This window comes from Myxocyprinus asiaticus, chromosome 47, assembly GCF_019703515.2.
Source record: "Myxocyprinus asiaticus isolate MX2 ecotype Aquarium Trade chromosome 47, UBuf_Myxa_2, whole genome shotgun sequence".
Classification (NCBI taxonomy): Eukaryota; Metazoa; Chordata; class Actinopteri; order Cypriniformes; family Catostomidae; genus Myxocyprinus; species Myxocyprinus asiaticus.
The window spans coordinates 12295821-12312768 of NC_059390.1; the positions used below are offsets into that span (position 1 = coordinate 12295821).

The window sequence follows — 16948 nt, forward strand, 5'->3', positions numbered from 1 at the left end:
TGGGAGTACAGTAATAATCTGTAAACAGAGTCAGGTACAATTGACAGAGCTACACGCACTTTTACCAACTCCCACATATGCACACACACACACAGGCAGGTGTGACTGGCACTCACCCTACTGTGGCGAACAAAGTTGATTGGGCGCTCTCTGCAGAAACCCTGTAAGCTCCACAAAAGCATTATTTAATCAGCCTAAGGTCAGTCCTGCAAAGCCTCGTCTGTAACTCTTTCACTTGTTTTCTCTATTTCTCCTCGTTTTTCAAATATCTGCCTTGGCTAAAGGGAAGCATGTCAAAATGTGACTTGATTAATCATGTTAGTAGTGATTTTGGGAGACCGTGTGTTTGTTGTGGCACTGAGATAACTCAATTATGTTCCACAAATGCAGTCTGTGAGTAACTGCCAATAGAATCGCTAATAGACCAAAGTGCTGATCTTGGTCTGATGTATGGTGACACACCAATGATTATACAATAAGCAAACGATTTTACTAAACTAGACTCAATTTACTTATTTTCTCAGCACCAATTTGAACAGCAAATATGGGTGTCTAGGATAAGACTCTTAGAGAGCTCATAAAACAGCCATAGATGTCTGAGAAAAAGCAGCAATCAACTGGCATTATGTGATTATTCAGAGACTCAAAGAAATTAAACAGTTTATCACATCTTTTATCCTTGAGGTGGTGAAAAAAAAAATGCTATTCCCTCATAAAGGTAGTTTTGCCCCATAGTGTTTACATTGCCACATACTTTTCACATTGTTTGGGTCAGCTAAAGTTGGTATCTAATTTGAGTCTCCAACTGATGTACATTTCAAAACTAATCATTTGAATGTAATTCACTCTGTGACAATTATCCAACTGCTGTGAGCAATCATTGCTAAGCATGGCTTAACACATTTCTTAACACTTCCAGTGAAGAAGTTTGAAATCACATGCCAAGACAGGACTATTAAGTCTTAACGGAAACCTTATACATATCTACTGTATACATTTTAACCTCAAATCTTGATGTTGATAAAAAAATAAAAATAAAAAAAAACATTACAAAAAAAACATGGTCACGTTATGCATCAACTACCCATACAACAAAATCTATCCTGAATGAACATCATTTCCACAAAGAAACCATTCAAGCGTACTGAAGGCTAGAGAAATAACTACAACCAAAAAACAGCCTACGGTGCTGTGCTGTATGTACAAGGCACTTTGGCTCCTGATCTCATCAGAGTTGATAGATCACGGCAATAGTGAAATCAGAGAAATGGAAGGAGAAAGAGATGAAAATAAAAGAGGAGTTTTATCAAGCGAGAGGGAGTGCATAAAACAAATGCAGGGACTAGAAGATTGGGGGAGGGGTCTTCCTGAGCACTACTTCTGATAGGCTGCAGGCAGAATGGACCATTATGAGGGTCCAGCCAGCACTTGATGATGAAAGCTGTGAGAGAATGTGCAAAGCCTTTTCACTGAGTACTGCACATGGTGTCGCAATCCTATATGACACACCCCCCTAGCCTAACCACATTAAGACATCATGAAGCATCATTAACAGAGATTACTTTTGAATAAAGGCACTTTCCAATACAGTACACTTCGGTGTCCCATTGTTTAATTTATGCATCAGAGGCACAAATCCCATGTTGTTGTTGTGCAGTCTATTAATTATATTTTGATATATGTTTGATAAACTATACAGTGTCATATATTTGACATAATCTCAATGTAGTAAAAAACGTATATTTAATAATAATATTTTAATATTATACATAAATATTATAAAGTTAATCTAATTTTAATAACCAAAAACTTCATATTTAGCAGTGTCTCACATTTTGCATGCAACTGTTTATTTCCACCAATAAAAAAAAAAAGTAACATTTATCAAAGTCAAAATTGTGACCCTTTCACGCAGGAAATCAACGTGTTGCTCACGAATTATCATGCACCCTGAAATCGACCCCATTCTACCGAATTACTTAAAGTGTCATCCCCAATCAGATATTTCTGGATAATTTCAACTCTGATCATCGTTCCCTCAGTGCTACTGACAGCACGTTGTGCGAGCAACCTCTGAAACACGGGTTCTAGTCCCATGGACACCAGTAAGTAATTGCATTCACCTTAACAATAGTGAATGTGATTCGTAGATTGCATTTTTGTTCTAAAATCTAATTTTTACTCCAATGAGAGTTAGGTTTGGGCATATGGTTAAAAAAATGCATTTCTGTTGAATTTATGATATCATTTAAAAAAAAAAATACATTTAACAAAACGTACAGCTTCGTCCACTGGGGGCAATAGTTCGAATTTCCGTAAGTTAATTAAGAGAGAGACCTATTTCAGCAGCAGAACTCTCTACCTACTGTCACTAAGTTCACAGTGCGATCAGTCAGATTTTTTTTTTAGCCAAACAGAAGTTCAATTTAGCCATGATTATGGCAATTCCTCCTCTCAAATTGAAAATGACAGAGATTTCGTTACTTCGCCTTTTGTTGCAAGCTGAGCATCAGAACTGTGTTCTCAGACAGCAAATTAAACAATAACATGATAGCCCATCTGACACAGTAATATGAAGGATTGGGGGGCTTTGGTGGATGCAACAGAGAGCACCATGATTGCAGGGGTTAAGATGCCATCACTAGAAGAAGAGTTACTATTGCTGTTGTTTACTCGGCTTATCTGACAATGTCAACCTATATGACCAACACTAACCCAATCTGGAGGCCTGGAACTCCTTAGACTCAACCAAGATGTGTGTGATACATGGCACTGCCAATGAAAATTAATGCATTCCTTAATGGCTCTTACACAACATCAAAATTCATCATGCCTCTTTGATGAAAAAGGCTCTATCGCATGCAGAGAAATGGGGGAGATAATAGGTTACGCATTTGCTTTCAGAGAGGACATTTCCAGCGGGGAGGATGAGGTGGCCTTACAGTACAAATAAGTAGAATGCCCACTGTAAATGGGGCAGTGCACTGCCGTGATAGCCGAGAGCGCTGGAATGGTCTGTAGATCTCAGGCTGGCATCTACTGTATTTTTTATCAACCACTTTTTTCCAGTGCAAACTACTTCTACAGCTCTTCCTATTATAACAGACAGGAAGGGTCATGAACTAAGGTTATGTCATAATAGGACAAATAAAGCTGTCTAAGCTTGATTAGATTCCATGGAATGTACTGTATGCTCTGCCCCATATCCAGCTGTTTGGAACATGGTAGAAGAAAAATTAAGCCATGACAGTAATAACATCAACAAAAAGAGGGTAATGTACAATTGTACATCTAAAAAAAGATTCTAAAAGATAAACGTGTGCCAAGTACTTTTTATCTCAAACAAGAGTGATGACAATATAATGCAGACAAAACCCTCTGCATTACAATGAAGTCCTCAGGTAACCACCTTTCTCTTGGCTTAACTGCTAATGCCTCAAGAAGCATCAGCTGACTGTGAATAGTGACTGGGGAGGAGAGGATATTGTGGAGGGACCATCAGGCTTCATTATCACCTACTAACTGTGAAAAGCTCGTTAAAATACCCAACTTTATCCTTCTTTAGCAACCGTGGGCCTAAATGTTAATTTAGGTCTGCTTCAACGCGTCTTCGGAAAACAAAATCTTGTGACATCCAATTTGTAAAGGAACCATAATTTAAACTGAACAGCCAACAGTATTTGTAGGGGTAAAAACCTTGTTAATCTTGAAGTTTGTACAAAACAATTGAACATTTTATCAGAGGGAAACATTTTGTTTCTCTTTTCTTACAAAATGAAGGCATTTGGTATGCATTTATTTTTTTCTAGAGGGTTTTGTGTGACCTACTAGGGAGATTTCTGCTTTGATATGCAAGTTCCTAGATTTAGCTCTCCAGTTCCTCTGAGATGGCTGTTAGAAGTGATGCCACTCTCTTTTTGGGAACCAAACAGACAGTATTCTGCCACAACAGTCTTGGTTGCTATCTTTATGACTCTATACAAGGCAATGTAATCTCACTCGAGGTACAGTATGACATTTCCTCATGCAACCCCACGTCCACATGTGTGGACACTGTATTTTGGCTTATAATTTAAATTAACTTAAACCAACTGAATACTGTTCACAACACTCTACACTGTCATTTAAAGGTTAAACTTCTTTCGCACAGAGTCAAGTGAAACAACAGTATGACATCGATTTCCGTGAAGCGCTCCTACGGGCACAGTGCCAACAAAAGTGCCTCTGGTAAGAAACCTGAAGAGAAAAGAAAAGAAGTTATTTCATTAAAACTTGTTTGGGTGTAAAGAGTAGCATCTCTAGATTCATTTGATGTGCCGCTTTAAAAAAATGAATTCATTTTTCGTGCATCAGCGCACTGATAAACATCATGTCTACATGTGTGGAAAATGGGACCTTATTCCCTCAAAAGTTGGCAAAACATGCTAGTTATTTTGTATAACTTTCAACACAACAGTTAACACATCAGTGGGTCATTTCGCTTTATTTGTATATATATTTTGTTATATTTGTATTTTTATTTTGTTATCACTGTATAATATAGTTCTATTCATTAACATTAGTAAACGCATTCCTTTATATTTACTGTGCATTTTCACATGGAGAATCAATGCGTTCATCCAAAAGCTGAAAAATATGGCTTTCAGAGGCTCTAAATGGCTAATGGCTTTTGAACTGTTCAAAGAACAGTGCAGACAGACAGCACACTGGAGGTTAAGTCATTCACTAAATAGGGAGCAAGGGAGCATCCTATAACTCTCTATTCAGCTAAGTGCATTCACTCCAAAAATCCAACCAAAAGTTCAGTTTCAGGCTGCAGATAATGTTTGGACCACTCAATATGTTTGGCAGACATGGGACAATGGTAATCAGTACATAGATTCGGCATTTTATAATGCTATTTTATTTATTTATTTTCTTACATGGTTGGCAGTGATTGGATGATGGTGGCCAGTACTTTGAATAAGAATTATTTATTCAGCTTTATTGAAAATCAGCTCTAATGTCAGTAACGTCTCAAAAACATGAATAACCAACACTCCTGGAAACAATTTGATGAAAAACGTTCTATAGCTTGTTATTATTTAAAATTTTACAACATAGACCTGCTGTCCACATATGTGGACATACATTTTTAGGAAAACTATTTGCTCTAAGTTTTTTTTTTTTTTTTTTTTTACTTGTTTATTAGATGCTACTATTTACAAATAAAAAAAAGATAACTGGAAAATTAGTTATGCTTGGGTCTCAGGAGGTTAAGGTATATCCTCTTTACGTAGCAAGGAATCTAAAATCCATTTTATGTTTTTAAAACTAAATTGCAAGGCAACAATTTAATATTTGTTATTGTGATTTTGTACACAGTGTCATTTAATGTAGATAAAACATTCTGGTCTGGGGCAGGTTTTTTTTTTCTTTTCTTTTTTTTTCTTTAATGAAACAGAATTTTCATAAAATGGAGTCAGTTTAAATTTCACATTGACTAAGTCTTTGACTAGTGCTTCTGCATAATGATTCACATTTTTAAAAGACTGGTACTGCAAAGAAACTTGACTACCAAAGACTATTCCTGTGAACAAGAGAAAAACAAACAAGCAAATTGGATGCTGTGCATTAGGTTTCAGGGAACCTCGTAGGAGGGAAAGGACACTTGTCCTGAGCTAAAAGAAGGCAGCTAATGTTTAATTTAGGGAGTCTCGCTCAACGAAGACACATAGTCATCACTTAAAACACAGTAAACATAGTTACAGTATTCTTTATCCTGTTGTACTTTATAAAAAGGCAGTTTGCAGAGGAAAGGGATTTGCATATGATCCAGTTGAAAGCAATAGTGAAGGTGTTTGTACAGCGCATCCGGAAAGTATTCACAGCGCTTCACTTTTTCCACATTTTGTTATGTTACAGCCTTATTCCAAAATGGATTAAATTCATTATTTTCCTCAAAATTCTACAAACAATACCCTATAATGACAACATGAAAGAAGTTTGTTTGAAATCTTTGCAAATTTATTAAAAATAAAAAACAAAAAAAAATCACATGTACATAAGTATTCACAGCCTTTGCCATGACACTCCAAATTGAGCTCAGGTGCATCCTGTTTCCACTGATCATCCTTGAGATGTTTCTACAACTTGATTGGAGTCCACCTGTGATAAATTCAGTTGATTGGACATGATTTGGAAAGGCACACACCTGTCTATATAAGGTCCCACAGTTAACAGTGCATGTCAGAGCACAAACCAAGCCATGAAGTCCAAGGAATTGTCTGTAGACCTCCGAGACAGGATTGTATCGAGGCACAGATCTGGGGAAGGGTACAGAAAAATTTCTGCAGCATTGAAGGTCCCAGTGAGCACAGTGGCCTCCATCATCCGTAAATGGAAGAAGTTTGGAACCACCAGGACTCTTCCTAGAGCTGGCCGCCTGGCCAAACTGAGCGATCGGGGGAGAAGGGCCTTAGTCAGGGAGGTGACCAAGAACCCGATGGTCACTCTGACAGAGCTCCAGCATTTCTCTGTGGGGAGAGGAGAACCTTCCAGAAGAACAACCATCTCTGCAGCACTCCACCAATCAGGCCTGTATGGTAAAGTGGCCAGACGGAAGCCACTCCTCAGTAAAAGGCACATGACAGCCCACCTGGAGTTTGCCAAAAGGCACCTGAAGGACTCTCAGACCATGAGAAACAAAGATTGAACTCTTTGGCCTGAATGGCAAACGTTATGTTTGGAGGAAACCAGGCACCGCTCATCACCTGGCCAATACCATCCCTACAGTGAAGCATGGTGGTGGCAGCATCATGCTGTGGGGATGTTTTTCAGCGGCAGGAACTGGGAGACTAGTCAGGATCGAGGGAAAGATGAATGCAGCAATGTACAGAGACATCCTTGATGAAAACCTGCTCCAGAGCGCTCTGGACCTCAGACTGGGGCGAAGGTTCATCTTCCAACAGGACAACGACCCTAAGCACACAGCCAAGATAACAAAGGAGTGGCTCCGGGACAACTCTGTGAATGTCCTTGAGTGGTCCAGCCAGAGCCCAGACTTGAACCCGATTGAACATCTCTGGAGAGATCTGAAAATGGCTGTGCACCGACGCTCCCCATCCAACCTGATGGAGCTTGAGAGGTCCTGCAAAGAAGAATGGGAGAAACTGCCCAAAAATAGGTGTGCCAAGCTTGTAGCATCATACTCAAAAAGACTTGAGGCTGTAATTGGTGCCAAAGGTGCTTCAACAAAGTATTGAGCAAAGGCTGTGAATACTTATGTACATGTGATTTTTTATTGATTTTTTTTATAAATTTGCAAAGATTTCAAACAAACTTCTTTCACGTTGTCATTATGGGGTATTGTTTGTAGAATTTTGAGGAAAATAATGAATTTAATCCATTTTGGAATAAGGCTGTAACATAACAAAATGTGGAAAAAGTGAAGCACTGTGAATATTTTCTGGATGCACTGTAAGTGAATGAATATGAGGAATTCATTTACGAGGAACAGATTTAATTTCAAAATTAGGGATGGGGGATTGAACTGGAAAATGTGTTTGAAATCCCTCACATATCCCACTATAAATAAACGGAAAAGAGGTTTCAACATTGGGTCACCTCCACCAGAACACCCTGTTCTTCAGTCCTTAGACTCCCGAATGCATCAACAAACATATTCTGTCTCTCTGCCTCTTTGTTACTGTGATATGATCCATTAATCAAAATGTATTGTTGACATCCCCAAAAGTGTGTGTCCTACAGCAAGCCCACCAGTAAATTTTTTTTTACTGTATCAAAAATTAATTTCAACAACTGCACAAGGGAGAATTTGATAAATGAATGTGAATGGACATACTAAAACCTGACCGTGAATTATACATGAGCAAGGCAGAAATGATGAAGAGAGAGACAGAGGCAAAACGAGGGACCCTAGTTGAGGGAGGGGAGGCCGACTGGGCTAGGGAGATCCACGTGTGACATTTCCAGGGTTTTGTCATTGGTTAATTAGCGGCTGATCCCTTTGTGCCCATCAAGCTGTACTTAGCTGCCTTTAAATTTTAGTAGCAGCATTGCAAGCTCAAAGTCCAATTACATTTAACACACACCTAATGCGTTAAGCCAAACTGAGGAGTGATAAGTGGAAAATATGACATCTTCACATCTCCTAGCAATCTAAAAATATTCCAAATGTCATTTATTCTTTAACTTTATCTGTATGACTCACTCAGACTCCAGCTGAGCCAATTAGGTGTCTAATTCTATGTTTTGGTACTGAGCACTTTGCTGCTGCTTATCAAAGCGAATACCTGAGATTAAAACTCATGCTTGAAAGAGAGAAGGCATTTAGTGAACAGGTTGCAACCATCAGGTGAAATCATAATCAGCCCAACTCGCTGATCAAAAATAATTTAAGCTGATTAATGTCTATGCAAAGAGAAAGCACATAGTGGAATTAATAAATTTAGTCATGCAATCAGTTTTCACTAGTCATTCTCAATACAAGCTAGAAACGAGAAGGAGAACGCTGAAGTCCAGCAGGTTTAAATTCTCAGTTTTAAAAGGTTGTTTATGCGAATCAGTGTTTTCATGCATGGCATCACAAAAGCTGACAGCAAAGAGTTTATCTTAGGTAATGCTGTCTGACTAACAGCTGATTCAGTACTCTAAAACATTCGCCAAGCCTAATGATATACTTATGGTGAAAAACTTAAACTATACTCAAATAATGACTCATAAAAATAAAAAAAACACACATACCAAGATTCAGGCTACTTAAGAATCAGAATACGAATCAGAATGTGTTTTACTGGTCAAGTGTGCTCACACACAAGAAATTGAACTTGGTAACAAAACATTCCAGTATTCACATAAATGCAACAGCTAGACATAGAACTACTAGAATAAAATATTTACAAATAATATGAACAGAGAATAGTATGTATACATTCAAGTATGAGCAGAGATCTGTAGAGAAGTATAAATTAGTGGTCGACTGATATGGGTTTTTTAATGGCCGATCTCGATATCCAGAGAGCAGGGTGGCCAATAGGCCGATACTATGCCGATATATCACACAATTTAATATAGTAAATAACATAAACATAAAATTGCTAAAAAAAAATAATAAACTCTTATTTAGCACTATATTTACTCAATTTCACACAAAACTTTAACTTTGTAAAAAAGAATATATATATATATATATATATATATATATATATATATATATATATATATATATATATATATATATATATTGTATTTTAAATGGTACAGTAGATTTATTTATAGGCTTATTTCTGTTTAGTCATCAAATTTTACTAATTTATTTGCACATGAAGAAATTCTTAATATATAAGGAAGAAGGAAATAACGGTACACACAGTAGTCCAGCAACCATGGATGGCATGTCCACATTAGCAATCGCATTTTCTAAAAAAATACAGAATCAAACCAATTGTACATACAGTGCATAGTGAATAAGATTTTTAATAATAGCACACATGAAGCACTTTTACTTTGAAGTTGCACTCACGCGCTCGTGCGGATCCAGCGTGAGCAGCAATCTCCTGACAGTTTAAATGGCCTGGATCGCCTGCTTGGATTGTCACGGAGTGACCGTCATGATTCAGAGAAACTTTTGATCCTGATCCTGAAGTTTTGATTCTGGCTGATAGAATATGTGCTTCAGAGGAAGATATTAGATGAAAGCTCAGCAGGAAACGCTGGATTTTCATGTGGTTCATGAATTACATCTGTTTAAACGAGATATCTGCATATTTGTAGACAGTATATAATAGAAGTTTTATTGATATTTGCCTTTTATCATTATAAAAGAAAGTTGAAAGTTACAGGGAACTGCTGAGAAGAGGCTGATAGATTACGTGCTTTAGAAGTAAATATATGAGCGCTCCACAGGACGCTGGATCTGCTGAAGTTGTGTGAAGTTTGTTTATTACATCTGTTTAAACGAGATATGCGCATATTTGCAGATGGTATTTGATATTAGTTTTACTGATATCTGCCTTTTTATCATTAGACAAGACAATTAAAAGTTACAGGGAATTGTTGAGGAGAGAGAGGGAGAATGACATTATGAGCTCAAACGCGTCTGCCATGGCTCTGATATGCGGACCGTTTGAATGACACAGTGTTGCACACTGGTCTATTATTGTAGTAACACGATAACACATAACAACAAAACAAACCATGACTGGTCGTTTTCATGTCTCAGTCACTTCACATGCAAGCAGGTGATTTTCGGCACCCTCAAAAAACAAAGTGGTCAAATGGGAAAATTTATAGTCCGATGCCAATAATTGAAAAAGTCAGAATATCGCCCGATTTATCGGCATTGCCGATATATCGGTCGACCACTGGTATAAATATGAAAAAAGTATTACGTTAAAAAATAAAAATAATGAATTTGCATAGAATAGGAAGCATATACAAATGTATGTCAATCATTTTGAATAGTGATTACTTCCTCTGTTTCTAAACTGTGATGTAATACACATTTGAACTAATATTCCATTTTAAAGTTGACATAATACAAAAGAGAATACTACAGCAATGCTTTACTAACAGCAAACATCTGCTTTAAACCGCTCTCAGTCTGTCCATCTTTCACCAGGAGAGCTGTGGAATGAGAATTACAGGATTCCCTGCCCTCGTCCCTGTTATTACCCCATGACACCTGGGGGCAGGCAAAACAGGTAAGAGAGTGCCGGTGGAGCACAATGCTAATTATCATTCAAGTGTCCCTGCAGAGAACTTTAGCCCAGAAAGGATACAAAGGGCAGCAAGATATATAAGCCAGAGTAGAGAAACAGCTTAAATGGATGTAGCATACATTGAAGGCATGTTTTATAATAGACAATGGTAGAACAATGGTTTTGGAAAGACGCTACACTCCGGCTGTGTTTTTGAAACACAGTTACCTGAGACCAGCATGCTGTTGAAAATAATGCCTAGTGTCAACACACAGGCACATGGGCACATACACAAACTTCTCACCTGTGAGAAAGAACAGTAGAAAATCCAAAACACACTTAGTAGCACTCAAACAGCAGCGGCTCAGCAGTGAGTGTGCAAGTATGGCAATAAATGTCTGCTCTAGTGTACATTTAATGGCCAGCGCAGCATTAAACACCCTGTAAATCAATACAAACAAATGGTGAGCGACTGAAGCCATCCATCAGGCAGAGGGAGGAGTGACATACACACCTACACCCTTATAAACAAACTCGCACTGACAAAAAACCGCAACTTCTGCAAGCTGAAGACCCCACAGGAGTTTGTGTTGTGCAGATAATCCATTAACTCATTTCGCCCTATTCTCACCCCAGGCTAGTGATGCATGCAATTGTAAAACAATGACTGATACGCAAGCTGTAATCCCTCTTCAAGGTGGGCCAGCAGGGAACACTTACGTTGCAGGTGCTCTGAAGCATAGTAGTAAACATCCTCATAGCCTTCGTGATAATCCTCCTCTGGACGGTACTTTTTGCCCTTGCGTCTCCTGGACCTCTGTATCTGCTTTACAAAGCCAAGAAATCGTTCCATTCCTGTCTACCGCGTGCAGTCCAGTTGATACAGGCGCAGACCGCTGCACTCAGTCAGTGTGTGAAGGTGTGGGCTCGGCTTTACAAAGAGCACGGCTCAGAGAGATCTCAAAGAGAGAGAGAGAGAGACAACGGCAGAGAGGGAGGAGGAGGGGGAGTGACAGACCACAGTCAGCTGGGGAGAAGAGGATGGGTCATATATCAGTCTTCTACGGTGGACCCGTCTCCTTTTAGAGAACCGTGTAGGCATGGCAGTACCCTCACCCATGCATTCTCCATTCTCAGCTCAATGGGACTTTGTGCATACGTGTGTGCACGTGTAGTGGAAGAGAGTGTGTGCAGTGTAGAATCCGGTAAGGAAGAGAGTGAGAAAGGAACAATTAGAGGGTGCAGGGAAAACACAGATCTACTCCTTTCACAAAGAAGAGAAAGACACAAAGTTCAAAGGAACTGGCAGCCAGGCAAGGAATCCTTGGGCTACGACTGTCTCATTCCAGAGCACGAGCTGAGCGGGGTGGGGGACTATGTCTGGAAAACAATGCAGTTAAAGGGGGCACGTGCATGTTTATCACTAAGAATGACAGACACTGCACCAGCACTAGAGAGGTGTGGATGGGAACCCTCAAGGGGGTCTCCTGCAATTTCATTGTGAGACAAAGCGATAATTCAGCAGACTCAGGGAGCACTGTGGTAATGTGTAGAGCTGGCGTGGCACTGACAAATGGAGAAAAAAAGAGGATTACAACAAACTCCCCTAGCATCAGCCCAGCTAGTGTAGCCTAAATCACTGGCTAATAGGCGGAGATGACTTGTTGATTGAGCCAATGACCAACTAAAGTTTGACACCCTGGTTTCCGCTGTGAGACACGTGTCAATTACCCATTCATTCAGAAGGGGCGTGTGCCTGATGTCACCCCAGGGAATGATTGAAATGGGACCAGAAAGAGGTAAAAATGGAATGGAATACTAGCTTCGTACTTCACTTATGATGTCCACACTAATCTGTTTTCATTTGAAAATGCAGTTTTCAGTTCCCTGACATCATTGTTTTTCAAAGTATGCAGTACTAGAGAACGTTTTTAGTGTAGGAAAATGCCATTCCAGTGTGGATGAGAGGAGTAAACATAGCTAAATCAATGCATTTTCAAATGAAAACGTATTAGTGTGGACATGGTCTCACTGAATACTGCACAATAAAGCCTACTATTTAAAAAATAAATAACTGAAACAGTAGGCATTATTCCATGATAAACATTTCTAACAGTAGAATTCTACATTGTTGTCACATGACCTCATCATTCTGCATGTTTCATTCAGCGAGTACTATCGAGTTATCATCTTGGAAGTAAAAACTTTATTTTATTTTGCATTTTAAATCCAATTTTGTGTAAAAATGTGTTAATATTTGGCAGTCTGATCAAATAATGAGACAGTCAAGACAGAGATGTTAAGACAGATATGTTGAAAATCACAGCTGATATTGCTTCTGGTTCTTTCATCACAGTGCAAATGGAAGGTGAAGTTGACTGCATCCACATACTGAGTAGTAAGGTAGTAAGGTAGTGTGCTATTCCAAACAACGTATGCCAGTCCAGTGTGCAGAATAGTGTGCAGAAGTCACTCCTTTGCCTTGATATGGGAAACAATGTGTTTACTCCTCACCAAAAACACCCTCTGATTTTCACACCCTATGGATTTACCTCCTGTCCTCTCTGTCAGCTCAGTTTCACTGTGATTGGACAGCTGAGGTTGTGGGTGCCCAGTCTGTATTGCAATAAATGTGATCTAAAATGCACCACTGTTGAAAAACTTTCACTACAGACTCAGTCATGTAAGGATATATAACCATGTTTGGGAGTTTCTGTTTCCAGAGCGTTTTTCATTTTGACAGGCGACTGCACTCAGGACCTCGCTGGTGTTGATCATGTTCCTTTGTGCAAGGCACTGGGGGGGCTTTCTTTGTTTGAGGTCTGTCAGACATACAAGCACCAAGTAGCAGGTTTAATCCCGCCCCTTTGGATTACTCCTTTTGATTGTTTGTAATTTTGCAGCTGTGGTGAAGTTTTCAAAGAGCAAGGATTATATCTGTGTTTTATTGCGTTCACATTGCGTTCTTTGGTTTTAGTGGCAAACAGAGGAAAAAAGTTGAAGCTGTGATCTAGCGGTTGGCACACATGGTCCAGACATGACATGGTTTTTTTTTGTGTGAAAAAAAGAGGGTCAGAACCATATGGACCCTTTTCACATTTTTGTGTTTGGAATGCAGAAGAAATCTATAGCAAGGAAAACTTTAATAGTGGCGATTGGGAGATCATAGCAAAAAAAAAAAACATTCACATTTGCTCCAACAGCAAAAAAAAAAAAAAAAAAAAAACATTTATTAAGTTTCCACCACATTCCAACAAAAATAAATAAATAAAGAGAACAATGGATTTCGGCAGTCAGATTCCACATTAATTGCAGTGGTGATTTTTTTTATTTTTTTTTATTATTATTTTTAATTTTTTTTTTTATTAATGTCAGGGTAATATAGCAATGAATGTTCTAAATTTACACTAAATTTAAAAAAAAATGTACCCACCACTAAATAAGGTGGAAACGCATCATCAAAGTCTATTAAAATTGCTCCATTGAATGATTCCTTTTTGATTCTCAGCAATCCTCAAAATAACAAAACAAAACAAAAAGTCAATTGGTAGGAGACTGTCAAAAGTAATTTCAGTAATTAGAGGAATGTTCATACATTAAATACTGTCTCACTTCACAATCTGATTGTCTACTTTTGAGCAAACACATGCTTTCTCTTCAGGGAATGGTGCATCCTGGGATTTCACAATTTGGAGACATGTTTATCCAATCTGTCTGCCACCTGAGGCAATCAATGCACATCCAACAGACTCACTCGCCATTGATCCAGATAAATACATAAATTCAGACACTATCCAGTTAGCAGGTGGGGCTTTAATTAGATATGTGGTGGTCGTACTTGTAATTACACATCTTGTGTTCCTTGGCGGAGGACTGGATTTGGATTTGGCAGAAGCTCTTTGTAAAACTGCAGAGCAGAGTCTGTGTTACCAGGAAGGTATAAATCAGCATGAAAAGAGCTCCTTCCTTTACCTAAGATATTAGATTCACAATGTGGCAACTATTATTATTCATGAGGTAAGTAGGGTGGCTAGATGTCCCGTTTTTTCCCAGGACAGTCCTGTATTTAAGCATTTTGTCTAGTGTCCCGACTTATTCTGAAAAAAGTTGTGTTTTGTCCCGTATTTCCCCTCTCCTAAAATTTCTCTATCACCTATGTGGCTTTCTCAGTCATGTGAGTATTCTAAGGTAGCCAAGGATACAGCTAATAAAACCAATAAAATCACACTGTGTTATTTGAAGTGCATGATTGGACTAAACTTTCCAATAACAATCCCCTATCAATAGACGTCCAGTTAGTGAACTGAATGAAGAGTCAGTTTGAAAGAGCACACAGATGAAACTGCAGCTGGAAAAATGTCAAGGAAGCATGTATGTACATTTAATGAGGATCTTCAAAAAGAGTTTATATTTCAAAAAAAGAGCCACAGACAGAGCCTAGTAAAGTGAGGTGTGAGACTTGTGGAGCTCACTTTTCCATTGCCCATGGAGGCCGCACCAACATCATGCAGCATGTTCATACAAAAAAGCATGTGGATGCTGCTAAAAGTAAGTGTGCCACACCATGTTCAGAATCTGACAAGGTGCATGCAAGTGAAGGACTTTTTGCTTATCATTCTGTAGTGCATGGCCATAGCTTTGCACATTCATGACCTGAGAAAAGTCTTGCAGGCCATGCTGGAGGAATCATTCATACACTCTGACATTAAAAAGCAGTTGGATGCCCTAGTTGAAGACATGCGAGCAGATGATTTCTTTTGTGCAGTCAGAAACTTTTATTCAGCATCGGTGGATTGCCTCCAAAATTGGAGCCACTCATTGGAGAACACAGAAACTTGAATGGGCCCTACTGAGAGACATCCCAAAGTGGAAAGATATTCAGAGCAGCCTTGAACACTTCTACTCCAGAATCCCCGCTCTCAGTTTGGCTGATGAAACCACACTCTTTGATGAGTGGGCTTGCGCAAAAAACATTGTCACTCATCGCATCACTGAGTGGAACATGAATAAGACAGGCATGTCTGAGAGATGGACAGATGTTTTTCGTGAGCTGGAGAGCAAGACCATCAACTTCAGAATCTTAGCCAAGGTTGTGGAGTTTGTTTTATGCCTGCATAGGACATCTGCATATGTGGAGCGTGTGTTCTCATTAATGAATGCAGCATGGACACCGGATAAATCTCGATTCAGTGTATGAAGGCAATGCTTTTCGTATGTCTTAATTTTGGACTGGACTGCTCTGCATTTTACGATAAGCTCTTGAAAGACAAGTGCACAGTGAGAAAAATTGCTGCCAGCTAAAAGTACAAGGTGACAACAGTTACAGATGTGCATGCACCCTCTCCTTCGCATTGATATGCGCTTAGGTAAGGATTTGTCAATTTCCTTTTTGCTGGGAGGGGGCTGTCCCGTTTTCCACAAGCAGGAATCTGGTCACCCTAATTGTAAGTAAAACTATGAATACCTCTTATGGAGATAGTGTAATTAGGACTATATTTCATAAAATTACATTTGCTACTTTGGAATTTGGAATTACTTTGGAAGATCTGTAATATCAAGCTTTAAGGGGTAATAATGTTGTGATGGTTTTTGCTTGCATGTTATGGAGAATGTGGCCACCTTCCAGTTGCAAGCCTGTCCTGAGATCTTTTTCAGATAAACTACTGCAGTAAAAGCCAGGCTTTAAACATTGAGTCTGTGCCAAGCTCTTAGTCTATCTGCATGAAGTCAGGGCCAAGCATTTACTGCAGTCACCCTTTTTGCTGTCCTCCTGGCTCACAAGGTCAAAATATAACTTTGGTGAAACTTCTAATTTCTTTGTTATGCTTAGTTCCATTTGTACAGTAAATGTCACACTTGGTGCAGAGTTCTGTCATTCTGTTCTACACCACCATTCACTTTGATTGTACAGAAAAAAAGATCCAGTAAAAGTGAATGGTAACTGAGGCTGTCAGTCCTTAACCTTCTGCCTAAACTTCTGCCTAAAAAATTGTTTCTTTGTGTTCCACAGAGAAAAAAGTCATATAGGTTTGGAAAAAAAAAAATGACAAAATTAGATTTTTGGATGAACTATCACTTTAAAGAGACAACACTGCAGTGAAAGACAGGCCGAAAGTAAGACGGAAAGTGTGTGTGAAAGATACAGGCAGAGTGAAAGCAATCCAGGCAGAACTTCTTAAAACCCTCACTTGTACAACCATCTGAGCATGCAATGCCTCAAGCTTTTTCTGGAACCAGGGCTGTGCCAG

General features: G+C 38.9%; 1 protein-coding gene across 2 annotated transcripts in view; it reads right to left on the reverse strand.

Annotated features, from left to right (window-relative positions):
- The window catches only part of LOC127436945 (glutamate receptor-interacting protein 1-like), a 217975-nt gene extending 206369 nt beyond the window's left edge, over positions 1 to 11606 (reverse strand). For both annotated transcript variants that reach the window (XM_051691489.1, XM_051691488.1), the window contains exon 1: positions 11421 to 11606. In XM_051691489.1, the coding sequence (XP_051547449.1) occupies positions 11421 to 11553 (133 nt within the window). In that variant the 5' untranslated portion in view covers positions 11554 to 11606. The remainder of the gene's footprint in view (positions 1 to 11420) is intronic.
- Between the last annotated feature and the right edge of the window lie 5342 nt (positions 11607 to 16948).